We start from the raw sequence: 23,304 nt of genomic DNA on the forward strand, positions 1-23,304 counted from the left end.
AGAATCACTGACATGATGTCAGCTGGTCCGTTTGTGGCAGGGCTGAAATGCAGTGGAAATGTTTTTGGGGGATTCAGTTCATTTGCATGGCAAAGAGGGACTTTGCAATTCATCTAATCACTCTTCAGAACATTCTGAAGTATAAGCAAATTGCCATCATGCAAACTGAGGCAGCAGACTTTGTGAAAATGTATATTTGTGTCATTCTCAAAACGTTTGGCCACGACTGTACCTTCTGAATTTAATTAAAAACCATATGAATAGGCTGCCACCACAAACACATAATTTTATTATTGAACAAAAGTCCCTGCTTTGTATTGGTTCAAAATCTAAATATATACAAAATGAAAAGCCGTTTTACATGGATTCAGATAATGTCATTATTGACATCCCTGACAACGTTTTGAAAATAATAGCTAGCAAGCCTAGCTAGCTAACTAGCAAACGTTAGTTACCCTACCAACCAAACTAGTTAACTCGTAATATTGTAGATGTGTATAGTTTGTAAAATACAAGTGGCTACCTACAATAATAGCGACACTTATTTGATGACTTACCAGAGAAACCTTTTACAGATTCAAAACAAAGTAACTAGCTACAGTTAGCTAGTTATCCATTTATTTTGTAGCGAAACTGGACGCTGTGGTCTTTGCGGTACTGATGCTTGCTGTTTGGCGCGAAATGCCACTTGCGCGTGCGTGACGCAACGAAGGTAAGCAAAGCCTTGGCGCCAGATATGCTGTAAGAATAGATAATCAGCCTAACTTTTGGTAGTGGCAGCCTTTAAAAAAAATAAGCATAAAGATATGCTTTGTTACATTATCAGTCGGTATTTTTTGACTGTTCAAATGCTGTTGTTCCCTTTGAAAGTAGGACTGATTTGATAGTAATGGCAGAATATAATCAATAGGCATAATAGCAGATTGTATGTAGTAGACCTACCCCTACCTACCACCAGGATCTGGGGAATGTACTTTGATATTAATATATTTTTCAATTTCTATTCCTATCATAGGCTATATATGTTGACAACGACCCTCATGAGACTGCACATTTAATCCACATAAAAATCATTCTACTTCACAGATAGCATAGGTGCAGTAGAAGGCGTATTCATTTCCTCATGCGCAAACTCAAAAAACACCCCACCAAAACAGTGGTCCATTGCATGCCTGGCATCAACCACTCTGTGTGAGGGCGACAGGGAGAGAGAGAGTCGTGATACACACAGTCTGACGCTGCGCTTCATTGTGTCCTCAGCGAGCGTGTATGTGTGTGTGCGTGTGGACGGTCCTACTTACTTGCAGAATCCTTGGAACTGCATCAGTGATTTTCGACGAGGCTCATTTCTTCCCAAGAAAACGTCACCACAAGCCTCGACAAGACGTTTGACTAATAGTCTCTGTCCTCAAATATAATCTACTCTGAAGAAGAGAGCAAAGACCAGTTAACTTCGCACTCTTGCAAGGTAAATATGTTTATTTATTTATTGTGGATTACTGTAAAAAGCATAGTGAAACTTTCCCTCTATTCAATTATGATTTGTAAAGATAATCTTTATAAGTCATTGCTAGATACATTATACTGCAGACTAATACAGTTGTATTAATTAATTAGGTGAGGCTTGATGTAATTTTACATCGGGGAAGCATATCTCAATCTTCATAAGAGGCTATATCATAATGGATCAACAGCAGGACTGCAAATCATATAATATATTTATTAAGAGAATACAGAAAACAATTATGTCAGTTATGGCCTTTTGTTTCCCAAACAAATAGCCTGGTAGTGAATGGGGCGGGAGTGGTTTAGCCTACTTCACTGGTGGATTTTTCAAAAACAAAAGTATCAAGAGTAGCCTACAACTAGAAAAAGGCTACATGTCAATATATACAGTTAATGTATGGTGTTGTTTTCATTCATTTTCCAAATGCAATATATGACATTTTAAAATACAGTTGTAATGTGGCATTTTCCTTTGAGCTTTCTTTCCTCTGTTGTGGTTCTGATGTATTGCTTAGGGGATGCTGCCTCGCTTCTGGCACGTTTGTATGCGCTCACCCTGACTGCGCTCGCGCTGGCTTGGCTGCAAGGATGGAACCATTTGATTTGCCGGGCGATGCTAGTTTAGAAACAAATGCATGCGTGGCATGGTGAAATAATGATAGAAATAATCCCAAAACTGAAAACTGACTTTTAAATGTAGATTTGTTTTATATCGTATGTCCTTTCATCTTAGACTGATATATTTTCTTAAAACCATGCTCTTTTTTGTAGTAGTGCTAAGAAATCATGATTGTAAGATTTGCAGTGCATATTAAACATGTCATCGATAGTGCTTGTATGTATAGATCTGAGCATGTGTTAATGTATGTGTGGGTGTTGTACCTCGCTGGATTTTGACTCTCAAGGTCATTCTCTATTGGAAAATGATGGAAAAGGGACATGCTGTTACATAATGTGGCTGGTCAGTGTACAGAGAGAGGAGGACTATTAGTTCATATTAGAGAATCAGCTGATGACTATACTTTGGTTAGTGGAGTTTAGCCAGTAACCAAAAGGTTGCTGGTTTGAATCCCTGAATTGACTAGGTAAGAAATCTGCCAATGTGCCCTTGAGCAAGGCACTTAACCATAATTGCTCCTGTAAGTCTCTCTGGATAAGAGCGTCTGCTAAATGACCAAAATGTACCAAGAGGCTGCCCAAGATCCTTAGAAACATGTACTGTATGTATCTATTTGGCCCTGTCTCAGTGTACTGAGTGGATGACAGCATGCTGCCCTCTGCAATGCACTGCAGACAGACTTCTTTGTGACCGAGTGGCACTATCTGGGTCTTTTGTCATCACTAACACGACTGCAGCAGTAGATTCAGACTCTGATTTTCCTGGAATTAGTCATTGTCAAGTCAAAGCATTTCCTTTTGGGGTGGCAGGTAGCCTAGTGGTTGAGCTTTGGGCCAGTAACCGAAAGGTGGCTGGATCCAATCCCCGAGCTGACAAGCTAAAAATCTGTCGTTCTGCCCCTGAACAAGACAGTTAACCCACTGTTCCTCGGTAGGCCATCATTGTAAATAAGAATTTGTTCTCAACTGACTTGCAATTTCCATTTTTTATTCTTCACATGATCTCTTCTCCTTCACATCATTACATTTAAATTTGAGTCATTTAGCAGACTTACAGGAGCTCAAGGGCACATCGACAGATTTTTCACAGAGTCGAGGATTCAAACTAGCGACCTTTCAGTTACTGGCTCAATGATCTTAACCACTAGGCTACCTGCCGCCCCATCTCTTCTACTCCTCCCTCCATTCACCTTTACATTGCATTTAACACCCATATACTTTGGTTAGTGGAGTTTAGCCAGTAACCAAAAGGTTGCTGGTTTGAATCCCTGAGTTGACTAGGTAAGAAATCTGCCAATGTGCCCTTGAGCATCCGATGATGATGCTGCTGCTCTGAAATGGACCTGTAGGGAAGCAATACAGACATTTTCATAATCAGCGTAAAGCCTACTCTGCCGCCTAAGTCTCTTGACAACGGTGCTGTGTTCGAGTGCTATGCAAAACATGAGACTGGAGCATACAGGTGCACCTCTTGGAGCAGTCTGTACTCTGCTCCTCCACCATTGTGTGAATGGAAGATCTTTTAAAGTGTCACACCTCTGAGTGGAGTAGCCCGGTAGTGGATTATACATGCTCATCATTGCTCACATGGGACTGATCTGTCTGGTGCTGCTGCTGCTGTCTTGAGGCCCATAGTTCATTGAGAGTGACGGCACGTATTGTGACAAGGAAAATGTCACCAGTTTATATGTCTCAGAACATAGGCTACCTCTTGCTTTGAGAACACAGCTCCATCTAACCCTGGATGTTTGTCTTATGGGTAACTCTATGCTAACAACAACACAACTTCTTCTGGAGATGTGCTTTGACTATCACTGTCAACATGTTCACTGGTTTGCTGCAATGCTGGGTCAGGAGAATGATCATCTTGTGTTTTCTTACACTGCTAGGCTACTACCTTTGCATGTTCATACCATGGTCCTCTGTGTGTGTGTGTGTGTGTGTGTGTGTGTGTGTGTGTGTGTGTGTGTGTGTGTGTGTGTGTGTGTGTGTGTGTGTGTGTGTGTGTGTGTGTGTGTGTGTGTGTTCATAGTGTGGTCCTGTGTGTGTTCATAGCATGGTCCTGTGTGTGTTCATAACATGGTCCTGTGTGTGTGTGTGTGTGTGTGTGTGAGTGTGTGTGTGTGTGTGTGTGTTCATATCATGGTCCTGTGTGTGTTCATAGCATGGTCCTGTGTGTGTTCATAGCATGGTCCTGTGTGTGTGTTCATAACATGGTCCTCTATGTGTGTGTGTGTGTGTGTGTGTGTGTGTGTGTGTTCATAGTGTGGTCCTGTGTGTGTGTGTTCATAGTGTGGTCCTGTGTGTGTGTGTTCATAGTGTGGTCATGTGTGTGTGTGTGTGTGTTCAGTCCTCTTGTGCCCTAGTTAATAAGGATCCAGAGATAATTGACATTAGAGGCATGGAGACAGTAATGGCTGGATGGAAATGAGAACTATCCCCCCCAGCCTTTACTAGGCCTATACCATGGCCAGATTGATAGCCCACTAAGCTAAAGCATAGCCATGGTTACTCATCACGAGAACACAGTTCTCCAAACTACCTCCACTACTTTGGGTACTCAGAAGGTGTACTTAAGAGTTGATATCTGTTCATTTTGATGATTTGTCATTAGAGTACAATCTCATTCCATGACATGAAAGTTCCAGAAATAGAGTAAGTGGAATGTCTTCTTCAGTTATTCTAGGAACCACAAGAAGAACATGATAGAGTTGTTTTTGGGGAAGGCAATCAGTATGTGCTTGTCAGAACTGCAAATGTGTCCATGACATAAAAAATGTCAAGGGGTCTGGTGATGGTCATTTGATGGAGCCTAACAATCGCTACCTTGGCGTTCACTGCAGCCTTGTCCGTTGAGGCTAAGAATCACTTGGGTCAGCATTAAATAGAATATATTACAGTAATTAATTCACATTATATACACTGAACAAAAATATTAACGCAACATGCAACAATTAAAATGACTTTAATTAGTTACAGTTGATACAAGGAAATCAGTCAATATTAAATAAATTCATTAGGCCCTAATCTATGGATTTTACATGACTGGAATACAGTTATGCATCTGTTAGTCACAGATACCTTTTTAAAAAAAGGTAGGGGCGTGGATCAGAAAACCAGTTAGTATCTAGTGTTAGCTTTTTGTGCTTATGGAACATTTCTTGTATCTTTTATTTCAGCTCATGAAACATGGGACCAACTCTTTACATGTTGCGTTTATATTTTTGTTCAGTGTAATTAACTCTCTCGTTCTGACTCATGCTGCTTCCTCAGTACAATGAACGAGTATGGGACATGGAACAGAGTATTTGTTTCATAGCTACCTCACTCACTACAATGAAAGTGTATGAGACTTGACATCAGGGTTGTTTTGCCCCGCTCGTCAGTGCGAGCCAAGGCGCAGGTGATAGTGAGTGTACCATCTACATCTCAAGGGAATAGGCCATTGTACGCTGAGGTAATCTCCAAGGACAAAGAGCATCTATCTACTGCACTCCATAGATCAGAGAGGCTGACATCCAGTTAATTTATCAGGCAATCTGAGGCCTCGCCTTGCACTAGGCTAGGTATTCTATTGGTGATGTCACACCATTGTTATTCAGTTTTGTTCTGTGGCTAGCTCGCAATCTCTATCATTGTTTTTGGTGATGGCAATGTGATTGTGATTGTCTTGCATTGGGCTTTACCTCTAAACCATTAAATTAAATTAAATAATATTTCGTTCTTAACTCTGTGTTATTAAGCGTTCGGTGTTGGATGAATAATCATTTTTTCTGTGGTTGTTTTCCCCTTAGCATAGACAAAGTTAAAATGCTGCCTGTAATTAAATCATCATCTGCAATGTATTATCTTATAGAGAATACTCTTCGTCATATCTGTGATAATTCAATCAGAAACAATAGAATTGACCCTTTAAAGTGCTAGTCGTTTGTTTGCTATAGGATGCACCTAATTAATTGATATGGCCTTTCCGATGGTATCATATAATCTCTCATTGTTTAATATGAGCAGAATTAATTTTAGCTCTTTCCCCCTTTTACATGAATCTAGCGTACTAAGAATTACACAACCATTACACATTGACAATATAATCTCCAGATTTCAGATCTGCTTTCTCTGCTCGGGACCTTTTGTGATTCAGTGAGAGCATTGGTGACTAGTGAGAGGGGCCAGATTTTCTAAATGGTAAAAGTCACATTGTAGCATTGGTTTGTTTGGCATGCTCATTATACTAATGACAGGGTGCTTAATGAACTAATCTGGCTGAATTAGAAGCAGTCTGTGTGTGTGTGTGTGTGTGTGTGTGTGTGTGTGTGTGTGTGTGTGTGTGTGTGTGTGTGTGTGTGTGTGTGTGTGTGTGTGTGTGTGTGTGTGTGTGAAGCAGTGTGAGCTGGGCTGGATACAGAGGCTGGGGTGCAAACAGCTGCAGGCTGTGGAGATAGTGCTAAGGCTAAGCAAAGCAGATAGGGCTAAGACTAAGCAAAGGAGATAGGGCTAAGGCTAAGCAAAGGAGATAGGGCTAAGACTAAGCAAAGGAGATAGGGCTAAGGCTAAGCAAAGCAGATAGGGCTAAGACTAAGCAAAGGAGATAGGGCTAAGGCTAAGCAAAGGAGATAGGGCTAAGACTAAGCAAAGGAGATAGGGCTAAGACTAAGCAAAGGAGATAGGGCTAAGGCTAAGCAAAGGAGATAGGGCTAAGACTAAGCAAAGGAGATAGGGCTAAGGCTAAGCAAAGGAGATAGGGCTAAGACTAAGCAAAGGAGATAGGGCTAAGGCTAAGCAAAGGAGATAGGGCTAAGACTAAGCAAAGGAGATAGGGCTAAGGCTAAGCAAAGCAGATAGGGCTAAGACTAAGCAAAGGAGATAGGGCTAAGGCTAAGCAAAGGAGATAGGGCTAAGACTAAGCAAAGGAGATAGGGCTAAGACTAAGCAAAGGAGATAGGGCTAAGGCTAAGCAAAGGAGATAGGGCTAAGGCTATGCAAAGGAGATAGGGCTAAGGCTAAGCAAAGGAGATAGGGCTAAGGCTAAGCAAAGCAGATAGGGCTAAGGCTAAGCAAAGCAGATAGGGCTAAGACTAAGCAAAGCAGATAGGGCTAAGACTAAGCAAAGGAGATAGGGCTAAGGCTAAGCAAAGGAGATAGGGCTAAGACTAAGCAAAGGAGATAGGGCTAAGACTAAGCAAAGGAGATAGGGCTAAGGCTATGCAAAGGAGATAGGGCTAAGGCTAAGCAAAGGAGATAGGGCTAAGGCTAAGCAAAGCAGATAGGGCTAAGGCTAAGCAAAGGAGATAGGGCTAAGACTAAGCAAAGGAGATAGGGCTAAGGCTAAGCAAAGGAGATAGGGCTAAGGCTAAGCAAAGGAGATAGGGCTAAGGCTAAGCAAAGCAGATAGGGCTAAGACTAAGCAAAGGAGATAGGGCTAAGACTAAGCAAAGGAGATAGGGCTAAGACTAAGCAAAGCAGATAGGGCCAAGACTAAGCAAAGGAGATAGGGCTAAGACTAAGCAAAGGAGATAGGGCTAAGGCTAAGCAAAGGAGATAGGGCTAAGGCTATGCAAAGGAGATAGGGCTAAGGCTCAGAAAGGGAGATAGGGCTAAGGCTAAGCAAAGGGGATAGGGCTAAGGCTAAGCAAAGGAGATAGGGCCGAAAGGGAAATTTTACACAAAGTCACAATTATGGCATCAGATCACAATAAAACAAACAACCTGGGACACTTAGCCTAACAACCTCAAGGAATTGCTGTTGGATACAGACTTGTTTGCTAGTTCAATCTCCAGTGGTCTGACCTGGTGCATGTTTGTTGTTGAGTGATTGTAGATACTTAGGCGGAGCAAAAGTGATGGTATATAGTTTATTTCCAGACAACCATGGCTTTATTTTTGTTTTAATTATACCGTATGCGTTGGTGTAGCAGACAGCTAAGGGGAGGTAGGCCACTCCCTAGTGCTCGTAAGATCTATCAATGTGTCAAACGTCTTAAAACATAAGACAATCATCGAAGCTATCCAGGAATATTCTTCGATCATCTGTGTTTTATCGTCCCTGGTGTAGCCAAATATAGACATGGTATATAAATCCACACATAGTGTTCAACATTATTACTTTGCCCTAAATATCACATAATTAATTGGATTGAGGTGCTTTTTTTATACATTACAGCTATTTTTAGCTACAGCTGGGTTGATGTGGTGTTTAGAATATAATTACCCGTGCTAGAAAATTCTCCTTTCTTCAATTCAAGCCTGATGAATGACTTTGCTGATACCTTTTAGAGATTTCTGTCACTGTTAGTGCAGACTGCCACAGGTATTTAACCTGTTCTGATAGAAAAAGAATGTGTTCCATTCATTCTTTGCATACTTTCCAAAGTAATCAGGCACCATTCTTTCTTTCCATCCAGACATTCTCAAAGAATAATGTCCCATTACTTTTTCTTCCTCTGACATTCTAAAATAATTCTCCTGCCATTATTTTACAGATAAAATGGGAGCGAAAAACAGCAAGCTGACCCCAGAGGTGATGGAGGATCTGGTAAAGAGCACAGAATTTAACGAGCACGAGCTGAAACAGTGGTACAAAGGCTTCCTTAAAGACTGCCCCAGTGGACGACTCAATCTGGACGAGTTCCAACAACTCTATGTGAAGGTAGCTACAGAACACTGTCACTCTGCCAACATCTAAATGCACCCTATTCCCTATAAAGTGCCCTACTTTTGGCCAGAGCCCATCAGGATCTCATCAGAAGTAGTGCACTATATAGGGAATAAGGGTGCCATTTTGGATGCACACTGTCACTTTGCCAACATCTGCACAGACACAGACCCTTTTATCAGCAATATCTCCATATAGTAGAGTAGAGTAGAGTAGAGTAGAGTAGAGTAGAGTAGAGTAGAGTAGAGTAGAGTAGAGTAGAGTAGAGTAGAGTAGAGTAGAGTAGAGTAGAATAGTACACTTGTTATTGGTGCGATAGGCCAATTGGTTTAGCAGTGGATTGAAATACACAAGGATAGATATAGGACCCCAAGGCTTGGTAGTTGAGGAAGTGATGTCGTACAACATTCTTTCAATTTCTCCACAAGTGAATGTGTTCAAAAACCATACATCTCAATACTCTACAGAAATGTTGAGAACTAGCAGAAATGCAGAGGTTTTGGAGCTTTGTAAGTATAACAGAAGCATATGTCATCGCAGTGGAAAAGCAATCAAAACAACATGATCCTATGGCAAGCTCAATAACAGTACTGTAATTAGTAATGAGTACATTACAGTATGTGATATCACTCTCCTGTCTTATTCGTTCCTTCAGCTGTATGCGTTATGTTATTCTTTCCCTCCTGTATCCGGGCAGGAAACTAATCGACGGTGAAGCAACTCAAGAACAACTCAAGAGCACTTTGATTATAATCTCCTTTAATATTTATCTCCTCATCTGTAGAGGGGCTCGGGGAGAAATTATTATTCACAGGCGAGAGGTGAGAAGAATTTTATATTTCTAGTCCTAAATACAGAGGTTTAATGAAACTTTCAGTTAATTTTATATAGGTAAATGTCATCTTTATAATCTTCTATTTAATTAATTGAAATAAGATTGTTAAGATCTTATAGCTACAGCCATGTATGAATATTGACCATTAATGAAGTATCATGCGTCCTGTAGTGTAGATTTGTTGTTAGTGGATGACAGTGCCTTCAGAAAGTATTCACACCCCTTGATTCTTTCCACATTTTGTTGTTTTACAGCCTGAGATTTTGTGTCACAGGTCAACACACAATAATCCATAATGTCAAAGCGGAATTATGTTGTTAGAAATTTGTACAAATTAATGAAAAATGAAAAGCTGAAATGTCTTGAGTCAATAAGTATTCAACCCCTATGTTATTGCAAGCCTAAATATGATTAAAAATGTGCTTAACAAGTCACATAATTTTTATTTATTTTTATATAACCTTTATTTAACTAGGCAAATTGTTATTTACAATGACGGCCTACCCCGGTCAAACCCTAACCCCGAAGACGCTGGGCCAATTGTGTGCTGCCCTATGGGACTCCCAATCACGGCCGGTTGTGATACAGCCTGGAATCGAACCAGGGTCGGTAGTGACGCCTCTAGCACTTAGATGCAGTGCCTTAATACACATTTTGGTGTGTTGTGTGTATTGAATCAATTTTGAATTCAGGCTGTAACTGTCACGACATCTGCTGAAGTCGGCTCCTCTCCTTGTTCGGGCGGCGTTCGGCCGTCGACGTCACCGGTCTTCTAGCCATCGCCGATCCACATTTCCTTTTCCATTTGTTTTGTCTTGTTTTCCTGCACACATGGTTTACATTCCCTCATTATTTGATGTGTATTTAACCCTCTGTTCCCCCCATGTCTGTGTGTGTAATTGTTTGTTGTTACGTGTATGTGCACGTCAGACTAGTTTGCGCCGGGTTATGTCTACCCGTATTTGTTTATTGTTCTTAGTGCCGTGTGTCTGTTCACCGTAATAAAGGGGCTCCGTTTGGCTACCCAGTTCTGCTCTCCTGTGGCTGACTTCCCTGCAGCCAGTTTCGCATACCTTACAGTAACAAAAGCAAATTTGGAATAAGTCAAAGGGTATGAATACTTTTTGAAGGCACTGTATAGCTACTGACATCCTAACCCTCGTCGGTCCTCTCAGGAAATGCCCCATAATGAAAGATGTTAAACCATGTTAGAGAGTATCTAAATGCATGGCTGGAAATATCAATGCTGCTCTAGGCTGTGTCCCAAATGGCACCTAATTCCCTATTGGTCAAAGTCAAAAGTTGTGCACTATAAAGGGAAAAGGGTGCCATTTTCGGAAGCACACCTAGTCTGCATTAGCTAAGAGGCTTTAGAAAACGGCACAAGATTAAAACACACATTCAAATATCTGTGGTGTAGACCTACATGTACACCCTCGTAACCCCATTTGGGGTTCTTTGTGACAGGCTGACAGAGTGTATGAACATCTACATGCTGGAGACCGTCTTACTATAATTGACAACCAATGCATCGAGTGCACTGTGGGTGAAACTGATGTACCATACAGAGTGGTGTTCCAAAGAGGTTTCAGAGGCTGATGGCTGCTGGCGAGTTAACCTTTTATCACGGCGTCCTATTGTGTTTCCAGGCAACAGGATATCAGTGAAAGGGTTTTATTTAAATCCAAAGGCTCTGATAGTGAGAACATTTATTACCTCACATTAGTTGGACAGACTGTTCCTATGAAAAGGAATGGTGTGTGTGTGTGTCCGCGTTCACTCGTGTGTGCCCCAATGGGTGTGTGTGCATGCTCCCTCACGTGTGTGTGTGTCCCAATGATGTGCGTGTGTGTGTGAAGGTATGTTCTGTGTGACTTAGGTCATTTCAGTGACTGTGAGTGAGGGCGCAAAATCTAATCTAATTTTATTGTCACATGCAGATGTTATTGCGGTGTAATGTAGAGGTCGACCGATTATGATTTTTCAACGCCGATACCGATACCGATTATTATAGGACCAAAAAAAGCCGAAACCGATTAATCAGCCGATTTTTATATATATATTTGTAATAATGACAATTACAACAATACTGAATGAACACTTATTTTAACTTAATATAATACATAAATACAAATCAAATTTAGTCTCAAATAAATAATGAAACATGTTTGGTTTAAATAATGCAAAAACACAGTGTTGGAGAAGAAAGTAAAAGTGCAATATTTGCCATGTAAAAAAGCTAACGTTTAAGTTCCTTGCTCAGAACATGAGAAAGCTGGTGGTTCCTTTTAACATGAGTCTTCAATATTCCCAGGTAAGAAGTTTTAGGTTGTAGTTATTATAGGAATTATAGGACTATATCTCTCTATACCATTTGTATTTCATATAACTTTGACTATTGGATGTTCTTATAGGCACTATAGTATTGCCAGCCAAATCTCGGGAGTTGATAGGCTTAAAGTCATAAACATCGCTGTGCTTCAAGCATTGAGAAGAGCTGCTGGCAAACGTAGGAAAGTGCTGTTTGAATGAATGCTTATGAGCCTGCTGCTGCCTACCACCGCTCAGTCAGACTGCTCTATCAAATATCCAATCATAGACTTAATTATAATATAATAACACACAGAAATACGAGCCTTAGGTCATTAATATGGTCAAATCCGAAACTATCATTTCAAAAACAAAACGTTTATTTTTTCAGTGAAATACGGAACCGTTATGTATTTTATCGAACAGGTGGCATCCCCAAGTCTAAATATTGCTGTTACATTGCAAAACCTTCAATGTTATGTCATAATTATGTAAAATTCTGGCAAATTAATTACGGTCTTTGTTAGGAAGAAATGGTCTTCTTCACACAGTTCGCAACGGGCCAGGCAGCCCAATCTGCTGCATATACTCTGACTGCATGCACAGAACGCAAGAGAAGTGAGAGAATTTCCATAGTTAATATTGCCTGCTAACATGAATGTCTTTTGACTAAATATGCAGGTTTAAAAATATACACTTGTGTATTGATTTTAAGAAAGGCATGGATGTTTATGGTTAGATACATTGGTGCAATGACAGTGCTTTTTTGTGAATGAACTTTTGTTAAATCATCACCCGTTTGGCGAAGTAGGCTGTGATTTGATGATAAATTAACAGCCACCGCATTGATTATTTGCAACGCAGGACAAGCTAATTAAACTAGTAATATCATCAACCATGTGTAGTTAACTAGTAATTATGTTAAGATTGATTGTTTTTTATAAGATAAGTTTAATGCTAGCTAGCAACTTACCTTGGCTCCTTGCTGCACTCGCGTAACAGGTAGTCAGCCTGCCACGCAGTCTCCTTGTGGAGTGCAATGTAATCGGCCATAATCGGCGTCCAAAAATGCAGATTACCGATTGTTATGAAAACTTGAAAACTGACCTAATTAATCGGCCATGATTAATCGGTCGACCTCTAGTGTAGTCAAATGCTTGTACAGTGCAGTAATTTCTAACAATTGACAAAAATACACATAATACACACAACCTAAATGTAAAGAATGGAATTAAGGAACATGCTACAAACATTGATGGAAGGGAGATAGGGGCAGTCGACCGTGACATCATGCCTTTGATTCGTTCACATTCCATCCACCTGAGCCAACTGTCCAGATGCCATTTCTGTCACTGTGCTAAATACTGAATTATTATACGTCTATTGAGTCCCAGTGTGCTCAAATAGGCAAGGTTAAAACAGGGTTAAGTCTTTGTTTTCAGTCTCTTCCTTTTCATTTCAACTGCGTTTGTAGTGGCAATAATTTTGTCGGCATCAAGGGAGTGAACGCTTTTTGAGTGAGCACAATATCAGTGCATGTTGAGGGCTTTGGTGCTTTTTCCCCCTCTGTGGTGGTAGATTCAATTTCTATTCTACGTGTGTAGCTCCGTACCAATGATTTCCAATTCTAGTTTTCCAGACTGAACTCAGAAATCGATCAGCTTTATAGATTGAGTTGCGCTATTGTGAGCACAATGAACTGCTAGCATGTTGGTTTTCAACTTAAGCTAATGAGTGTTGACGGCAAGGGGTGTCTGGACTGGGTTTGGAATGGGATACATTGAAGTAAGAAAGTGTACAATTTAGAATGTTTGACTTGTGGTTTCACAGTAGACAAAATGTCACTGGTAGTATCGTTAAAAAAGGCCATTATGGTTGGTGATTATTACGTCATTGGCTTCCATCAAAACACAGTGAAAACACATTACTCAGAGCTGAATTTCAGTTTTGAAGGAGATGAGTTGTATGTAATCCCCATGTACAGAAGATACTGTACAACTACATTTTCAGTGACATTTTACTTTTGAGTTTTAAGTAGATGTTGTGGCATTCCACACACACACACACACACACACACACACACACACACACACACACACACACACACACACACACACACACACACACACACACACACACACACACACACACACACACACACACACACACACACACACACACACACACAGAGAGAGATAGAGAGAGCCTAGGGTCCGGGGTGATGACATTAGTGTCAGGTAAGTGACTGGGCTCCCAGTGTGTGTTTGGTCTTGTTGTGATGATATAGATGTTGCTGTGTCATCAGTGATAAGCTGCAGAGTAACGGACTTAATGTATGGTTCCTGCTGAATACAGCTATCAGACTGTAATTGGCCTGAGGGGAGCTTATGCATTGGGTTGTACAGCACCATGCAGAAGCCTTTATAGTAACATCATTAACCACCCATACAGCACCATGCAGAATCCTTTATAGTGACATCATTAACCACCCATACAGCACCATGCAGAATCCTTTATAGTGACATCACCAACACCCCATACAGCACCATGCAGAAGCCTTTATAGTGACATCACCAACACCCCATACAGCACCATGCAGAAGCCTTTATAGTGATATCACCAACACCCCATACAGCACCATGCAGAAGCCTTTATAGTGACATCACCAACACCCCATACAGCACCATGCAGAAGCCTTTATAGTGACATCATTAACCACCCATACAGCACCATGTAGAATCCTTTATAGTGACATCATTAACCACCCATACAGCACCATGCAGAAGCCTTTATAGTGACATCATTAACCACCCATACAGCACCATGCAGAATCCTTTATAGTGACATCACCAACACCCCATACAGCACCATGCAGAATCCTTTATAGTGACATCACCAACACCCCATACAGCACCATGCAGAAGCCTTTATAGTGACATCATTAACCACCCATACAGCACCATGTAGAAGCCTTTATAGTGACATCACCAATACCCCATACAGCACAATGCAGAAGCCTTTATAGTGACATCACCAATACCCCATACAGCACAATGCAGAAGCCTTTATAGTGACATCACCAATACCCCATACAGCACCATGTAGAAGCCTTTATAGTGACATCACTAATACCCCATACAGCACAATGCAGAAGCCTTTATAGTGACATCACCAATACCCCATACAGCACAATGCAGAAGCCTTTATAGTGACATCACCAATACCCCATACAGCACAATGCAGAAGCCTTTATAGTGACATCACCAATACCCCATACAGCGCCATGCAGGAACTTAGTCTCTCTCTACACGGCAGGCAATCACACAGATCGAACACCCCCCCACACCCACACACACACACTCTGATGGAAACCTATCCCTAACACTGCACCACACCAGGACACACAGCGCAGTGCCCTGACCTGGATTGATGGGCTGGATAGATAGATTCTGGTTTGGCGATTCTCAATTCAATACCTGCGGGGCATTTGATGCTGTGTGTGTGTGTGTGTGTGTGTGTGTGTGTGTGTGTGTGTGTGTGTGTGTGTGTGTGTGTGTGTGTGTGTGTGTGTGTGTGTGTGTGTGTGTGTGTGTGTGTGTGTGTGTGTGTGTGTGACCCACCCCCTCTACCAGACAGTCCCAGCATTACTATCATAAGTTTGGAATTAATGACCCTGTGGGATGCTTTAATTTCCACAAATGGAAACAGTCCTATGGTCAGTGACGGACAGAGACGAGGGCAGCAACAATCCATAATATGACGAGGGATGTAATAATGTGATCAGATGTTTGACAGACAGGATGTAATACCACCATGACAGATGCTGTATGTTACACTCTGTCTTTGTCACTGGTACTAGAGTTCTGGAGAGCAGGCACTGGCATAAAGGTGCAATCTGCAATATTACCTGCTGTTCAATAATGATGAAGCCTATACCAGTTGATTCTTGAGGAAAATAACTTAGTAATGCCTGATGAGATTAGTACAACAGTATTACTCCATTATTACCCAGAATATACCTTTTTTAATACATTGTTTGTAAAGCCTTTCCTGAAAATCAAATGACGGCCTGGGTGCCCCCGTATCTCTCCCTCTCTCTCTCTCTCTCTCTCTCTCTGGACGAGGGGAGGTGAGGGTACTGGGCTAGGCGAGGGGAGAGTACTGGGCTGGGCGAGGGTACTGGGCTAGGTGAGGGGAGGGTACTGGGCTAGGGGAGGGGAGGGGAGGGGAGGGTACTTGGATAGTGGAGGGTACTGGGCGAGGGGAGGGGAGGGTACTGGGCGAGGGGAGGGAGAGTACTGGGCTGGGCGAGGGGAGGGTACTGGGCTAGGGGAGGGGATGGTACTGGGCTAGGGGAGGGTACTGGGCTAGGGGAGGGGAGGGTACTGGGCTTGGGGAGGGTACTGGGCTGGGCAAGGGGAGGATGCTGGGCGAGGAAGGGTGCTGGGCGAGGGGAGGGTAATAGGCTAGGGGAGGGGATGGTACTGGGCTAGGGGAGGGTACTGGGCGAGGGGAGGGGAGGGTACTGGGCGAGGGGAGGGGAGAGTACTGGGCTGGGCGAGGGGAGGGTACTGGGCTAGGGGAGGGGATGGTACTGGGCTAGGGGAGGGTACTGGGCTAGGGGAGGGGAGGGTACTGGGCTTGGAGAGGGTACTGGGCTGGGCAAGGGGAGGATGCTGGGCGAGGGAAGGGTGCTGGGCGAGGGGAGGGTACTAGGGGAGGGGAGGGGATGGTACTGGGGGAGGGGAGGGTACTGGGATAGGGGAGGGTTCTGGGCTGGGCTAGGGGAGGGGAGGGTACTGGGCTAGGGGAGGGTACTGGGCTGGGCTAGGGGAGGGGAGGGTACTGGGCTAGGGGAGGGTACTGGGCTGGGCTAGGGGAGGGGAGGGTACTGGGCTAGGGGAGGGGAGGGTACTGAGTTTGTTTAGCTATGGCCACTTGAGACAAGCTAAAAAGCCTTTATATAATAATGTGTGTGCATATGTGTTGTGCGTGTGGGGGCATACTGTATGTGTGTGTGCAGGTCTGGAGCAGTAGAGTAGAGGGGGGTTGTCCTGTGTTGTGCCAGCCAGGCCTTGTTATCCCGCAGGCCAACTGCACATCTAATTCAATCACTAGAGAAAGGGCAACATACCCATCCACTGCTCCTCTGACTATAGAAATGGAGAGAGGATGTGGGAGAGAGAGAAAGAAACACAGAGAGAGGGGGGGTGAGAGAGAGAGAAGGGGAGGGGGTGAGAGAGAGAGAGAAGGGGAGGGGGTGAGAGAGAGAGAAGGGGAGGGGGTGTGAAAGGGTGGAGGAAGGTTGAGAGAGGGAGAGAAAGAGAGTTAGATGCTACACTAAATATGTTGGTGTGAACTGAACTCTTTTTTAAATTAACTTCATAACAATTGAATGCTCTCTTAATTAGTGTTCCCTGTCACTAAATATATGTGGTGTGATTTTAACGATGGTAGGAGACGTGAGGAGACATTAGTTAGAAAAATCCAATGTTATGTTACATAATGCATCATGAAGCTGGTTAACTTGTGGCTTGTTAAGTAAAGCCTATATTGTGAGCATGGCTCTTGAAATGCCAGGATAGTGGGTTTGATTCCCGGGACAAACCGTAGGTAAAAAATGTATGCACATAAAAGCTACTGCTAAATGGCATATATTTTAATTATGACTAGATGCTTCACATGTATATGTAGCAGATGGAGAGGTGTAAAACTCACTCCTCGGCCTTAAATGTCGCCCCTTGTGCAAATGAAGAACGTATCTGGTAGCCACTTCAAGGGTTAGGGTAAGAAACTAGGGCTGTCCCCGGGTCTACCTGACAGCCACTAAAAGGGTTAGGGTAAGAAACTAGGGCTGTCCCCGGGTCTACCTGACAGCCACTAAACGCTGAGTCAGAGGGAGGAATGCCGGCATTTTGGATGGCCCTCCTTCCTCTGCTTCCTCTCTCACTGCCCCCCTCTGCTGGCTGATAAACACACTGACAGTATTGTGCCGAGATGATGACCAGGGTGAAGTTTCTCCTAGTTACTGATCAACCCCAACTTTAACCATTAGTGGGGAAAATGCCAAACTGATCCAAGATCAGCGTCTAGGGACAACTTCACCCTACTCCCATGAGCTATGCTGAACACTTTTGTTTCATAATGCTGAAACAAACAAACACCTTCAATTACTAGCTGGTTAATACAGAGACAGGCAATATTACTGATAAAATAATCTGACAAGGCTGTGTTATTTCATTTAGTGACTTCCCCTGTGAAGGCTTTCACAATCAGTGTCTCATTTTTCAAGACCTGAATGATCCTAAGAAACTTTGGACAAAAGTTACTTGCATAATACTGGCATTTAGAGTGCATCCAAATTGAACCCTCTTCACTATATACTGTAGTGCACTACCATTGACCAGCTCCCTGGTCAAAATGAGTGAACTATATAGGGAGTAGCGTGCCATTTGGGATAGTCAGTTTGTTGACACCATAATGTGGTTAGAATTCCAACCTTATCTTTCCATCCTCCCTGCTGTTTTAGAGGATATCTGTAGTGCACAGTTTTTTTTCTATAATCTGTCATAATTAGTTTGGTATTTTCTCATGTTTCCATTATGGTGGATACTGGGGAGTGGGTGCACTGCTGTGAACTCTTTCCCTGTAGCCTCATCTCTCTTTCTCTCTCTCTCTCTGTGGTTGTGTGCGTGAGTTTTATAACTGAGACTGGGGTCCCGAAGGGTGCTTGCTGGCTATGCTGCCTGAGTTCAGCTCTCTCCTCTCTCTCTTCCCTCTCTCCTCTCTCCCTCTCCTTTCTCTGCCTTGCATGTCACTGACGTTTATGTAAGAATTCAGAAAGCATCTTAGAGCCCCCATCGGTAGGTTGGTCAGTCTGTCACACAAAACTTGAAACATCCAAATGATGGATGCTGAATTATGCATGTACTCAGCAGCCCTCCCTCTCTCTTTCTGCTCTGTGAACATGCCAGCGTCTTTGTGTGAGTGATGCGCTGGCAGGACAAGGCAATGCGTCTCAAATGGCACTCTAGTCCTTGTATAGTGCACTACTTTTGATCAGGGCCCATAGGGACACCCAATATGGTGCTGTTTGAGACATAACCAAGGTTAACAGCTATATGCAGTAACATGCTAACAGCTCCCTCTCCCTGCCAACAGCCATATGCAGTAACATGCTAACAGCTCCCTATTCCTGACAACAACCATATGCAGTAACATGCTAACAGCTCCCTCTTCCTGCCAACAGCCATATGCAGTAACATGCTAACAGCTCCCTCTCCCTGCCAACAGCCATATGCAGTAACATGCTAACAGCTCCCTCTTCCTGCCAACAGCCATATGCAGTAACATGCTAACAGCTCCCTCTTCCTGCCAACAGCCATATGCAGTAACATGCTAACAGCTCCCTCTTCCTGACAACAGCCATATGCAGTAACATGCTAACAGCTCCCTGCCAACAGCTATATGTAGTAACATGCTAACTGCTCCCTCTCCCTGCCAACAGCTATATGCAGTAACATGCTAACAGCTCCCTGCCAACAGTCAATTGCAGTAAAATGCTGACAGCTCCCTCTCCCTGCCATCTCTGTCTGCTTTTCTACTCAAGGTCTGCTTCTTGTGTGCTGCCAGGGTCTGAAAATAGGCCAACTGTATCTTTTGTAGTTGGACAACTTGCATAAAACACAAATCCTTATTCATGCATGATTCATGTCTTTATTAAAAACAAAGTCCTTCTCTCACTGTCTTGTTTAGTGTCACGGTTCTCATAATGCAACAGTGGTAAGAGTTCAACTTGGGCTTATGTCAATGCCTTGTAATGCTGTCTTAGTCTGCCAATGGGTTTATAGCAACGACTTGTAATGTATTAGATCAGTGGTTCCCAAAATGTGTATAGTCCCGTACCCCTTCAAACATTCAACCTCCAGCTGCGTACCCCCTCGAGCACCAGGGTGAGCGCACTCTCAAATGTTGTTTTTTTGCCATCATTGTAAGCCTGCCACACACTATACAATACATTAATTAAACATAAGAATGAGCGTGAGTTTTTGTCACAACCCGGCTCGTGGGAAGTGACAAAGAGCTCTTTTAGGACCAGGGCATAAGTAATAATAGAATAATAATCAATAATTTTGCTCTTTATTGAATCATCTTACATGTAAAACATTGAAAATAGTGAATAACTCACCACAGGTTAATGAGAAGGGTGTGCTTGAAAGATGCACATAACTCTGCAATGTTGGGTTGTATTGGAAAGAGTCTCAGTATTAAATCATTTTCCACACAGTCTGTGCCTGTATTTAGTTTTCATGCTATTGAGGGGCGAGAATCCACTCTCACATAGGTATGTGGTTGCAAAGGGCATCAGTGTCTTAACAGCCTGATTTGCCAAGGCAGGATACTCTGAGCGCAGCCCAATCCAAAAATCTGCCAGTGGCTTCTGATTAAATTAAATTTTCCCAGAACCTCTTGTTGCAATTTTGATGATGCTCTCTTGTTCAGATATCGGTAAGTGGACTGCAGGCAGGGCATGAAGGGGATAACAAATTCAGTTGTTTGTGTTATCCGTTTTGGGAAGGTACCTGCGTAATTGCACACCCAACTCACTCAGATGCTCCGCTATATCACATTTGACATTGTCCATAAGCTTGACTTCATTTGCACACAAAAAATCATGCAACGATGGAAAGACCTGTGTGTTGTCCTTGTTAATGGAAACAGAGAAGAGCTCCAACTTCTTAATCATAGCCTCAATTTTGTTCCGCACCATTTTCACTATAGTTGCAGAGAGTCCCTGTAATCCTAGATTCAGTACATTCAGGCGAGAAAAAACATCACCCAGATAGGCCAGTCGTGTGAGAAACTCGTCTTCATGCAAGCGGTCAGACAAGTGAAAATTATGGTCAGTAAAGAAAACTTTTAAGCTCTTCTCTCAATTAAAGAGAACATGTCAATACTTTGCCCCTTGATAACCAGTGCACTATAGCCCCGTTGGAAAATATAAATGGACTGTTTGAAAATGTGAAGAAAAAATGATATCTTAAAAAAAAAAGCGAATCACATTTTTATTTGGCATACCCCCGACGGCATTGCACGTACCCCAGTTTGGGAATACCTGCAGGTGATTCATTCTATTGTAGTATGCCAGTAGGCTTATTTAGAAGGGACAAGGCATCTATTGATGACTCTGTAATTTCAGTGAAGGATTTGTTTTATGACAATCTCGACTTGTGTACTCTTCCCTGTAGATTCAATGTCAGGATTTTGTGTGACAGTTACCAATCTGTTCAGGAAACAGCAGAGGGAGCAGCCCCCTATCCACATCGACGGGACAGTAGTGGAGAGGGTAGTGGGTTTTAAGTTCCACGGCATACACATCACGGACAAACTGAATTGGTCCACCCACACAGACAGCATGGTGAAGAAGGCGCAGCAGCACTTCTTCAACCTCAGGAGGCTAAAGAAATTCGGCTTGTCACCAAAAGCACTCACAAACTTCTACAGATGCACAATCGAGAGCATCCTGTCGGGCTGTATCACCGCCTGGTACGGCAACTGCTCCGCCCACAACCATAAGGCTCTCCAGAGGGTAGTGAGGTCTGCACAACGCATCACCGGGGGCAAACTACCTGCCCCCCAGGACACCTACACCACCCGATGTCACAGGAAGGCCATAAAGATCATCAAGGACAACAACCACCCGAGCCACTGCCTGTTCACCCCGCTATCATCCAGAAGGCGAGGTCAGTACAGGTACATCAAAGCAGGGACAGAGAGACTGAAAAACAGCTTCTATCTCAAGGCCATCAGACTGTTAAACAGCCACCACTAACATTGAGTGGCTGCTGCCAACATACTGACTCAACTCCAGCCACTTTAATAATGGATATGGATGGAAATTAATGTAAAAAATGTATCACTAGCCACTTAAAAAAATGCCACTTAATATAATGTTTACATACCCTACATTACTCATCTCATATGTATATGTATATACTGTACTCTATATCATCTACTGCATCTTGCCATCTTTATGTAATACACGTATCACTAGCCACTTTAAACTATGCCACTTTATGTTTATATACCCTACATTACTCATCTCATATGTATATACTGTACTCTATACCATCTACTGCATCTTGCCTATGCCGTTCTGTACCATCACTCATTCATATATGTTTATGTACATATTCTTTATCCCTTTACACTTGTGTGCATAAGGTAGTAGTTGTGGAATTGTTAGTTAGATTACTCGTTGGTTAGTACTGCATTGTCAGAACTAGAAGCACAAGCATTTCGCTACACTCGCATTAACATCTGCTAACCATGTGAGTGTGACCAATAAAAGTTGATTTGATTTGATTTCTTTATTTTTAAAATATTTTTTTAATCAATAAGTGATTAATAAGTGATGTGGAAAACTGTTTCTTTGATGCAGGTTTCAACAAATTAATTTAGCTGTATATCACTGGCCCATCCAAGGCTAGCCTCTAGTACAAACATGCTCTTCCTCTCTATGTCTCCATGTGACATACTGCCAGTGGCCAGTGTCTCCATGTGACATACTGCCAGTGGCCAGTGTCTCCATGTGACATACTGCCAGTGGCCAGTGTCTCCATGTGACATACTGCCAGTGGCCAGTGTCTCCATGTGACATACTGCCAGTGGCCAGTGTCTCCATGTGACATACTGCCAGTGGCCAGTGTCTCCATGTGACAAACTGCCAGTGGCCAGTGTCTCCATGCGACATACTGCCAGTGGAAAATGTTGTGTCACAGAGACAGAGAGAGTCGCCATAGCACCCGACCCAGGCATTATTGGTTGTCCTATGTGCGTTGTCACTCAGCATGCCATGTTTAGAGCAGAGACTAGCGAGATGGCAGGCCATCCAGCCCAGGGTTCCGTCGCAAATAGCACCCTATTCCCTATGGGAAGTCTCCATGGATGTTTATGTTGTTGTGTTATAGCACCCTATTCCCTCTGGGAAGTCTCCATGGATGTTTATGTTGTTGTGTTATAGCACCCTATTCCCTATGGGAAGTCTCCATGGATGTTTATGTTGTTGTGTTATAGCACCCTATTCCCTATGGGAAGTCTCCATGGATGTTTATGTTGTTGTGTTATAGCACCCTATTCCCTATGGGAAGTCTCCATGGATGTTTATGTTGTTGCATAGTAATGGCCATGGTCTTGTGATGGTATCCACCCAGTCTCTACCTTTCATCCACTTCCAGTTAGCATGTCACTAAAATAACAATATAGCTGTTTGAAAGATATCCTAACTGTTTCAGATTATGTAGGCTACAGTGAAAGCTTTTATTCTGACTTGTTCTCCTGTTATCATTGTTAAGACAAATAATGTCTCAGAGAGTAGAGTGAT

General features: G+C 42.8%; 1 protein-coding gene across 1 annotated transcript in view; it reads left to right on the top strand.

Annotated features, from left to right (window-relative positions):
- Positions 1 to 1,183: 1,183 nt before the first annotated feature.
- Positions 1,184 to 23,304, top strand: part of LOC135557845 (visinin-like protein 1) — a 35,247-nt gene continuing 13,126 nt past the window's right edge. Inside the window, exons 1-2 of the mRNA XM_064991514.1 lie at positions 1,184 to 1,468; positions 8,604 to 8,770. Of these exons, the coding sequence (XP_064847586.1) occupies positions 8,609 to 8,770 (162 nt within the window). The 5' untranslated portion in view covers positions 1,184 to 1,468; positions 8,604 to 8,608. The remainder of the gene's footprint in view (positions 1,469 to 8,603; positions 8,771 to 23,304) is intronic.

Source organism: Oncorhynchus masou, chromosome 16 (assembly GCF_036934945.1).
Source record: "Oncorhynchus masou masou isolate Uvic2021 chromosome 16, UVic_Omas_1.1, whole genome shotgun sequence".
Taxonomy (NCBI): Eukaryota; Metazoa; Chordata; class Actinopteri; order Salmoniformes; family Salmonidae; genus Oncorhynchus; species Oncorhynchus masou.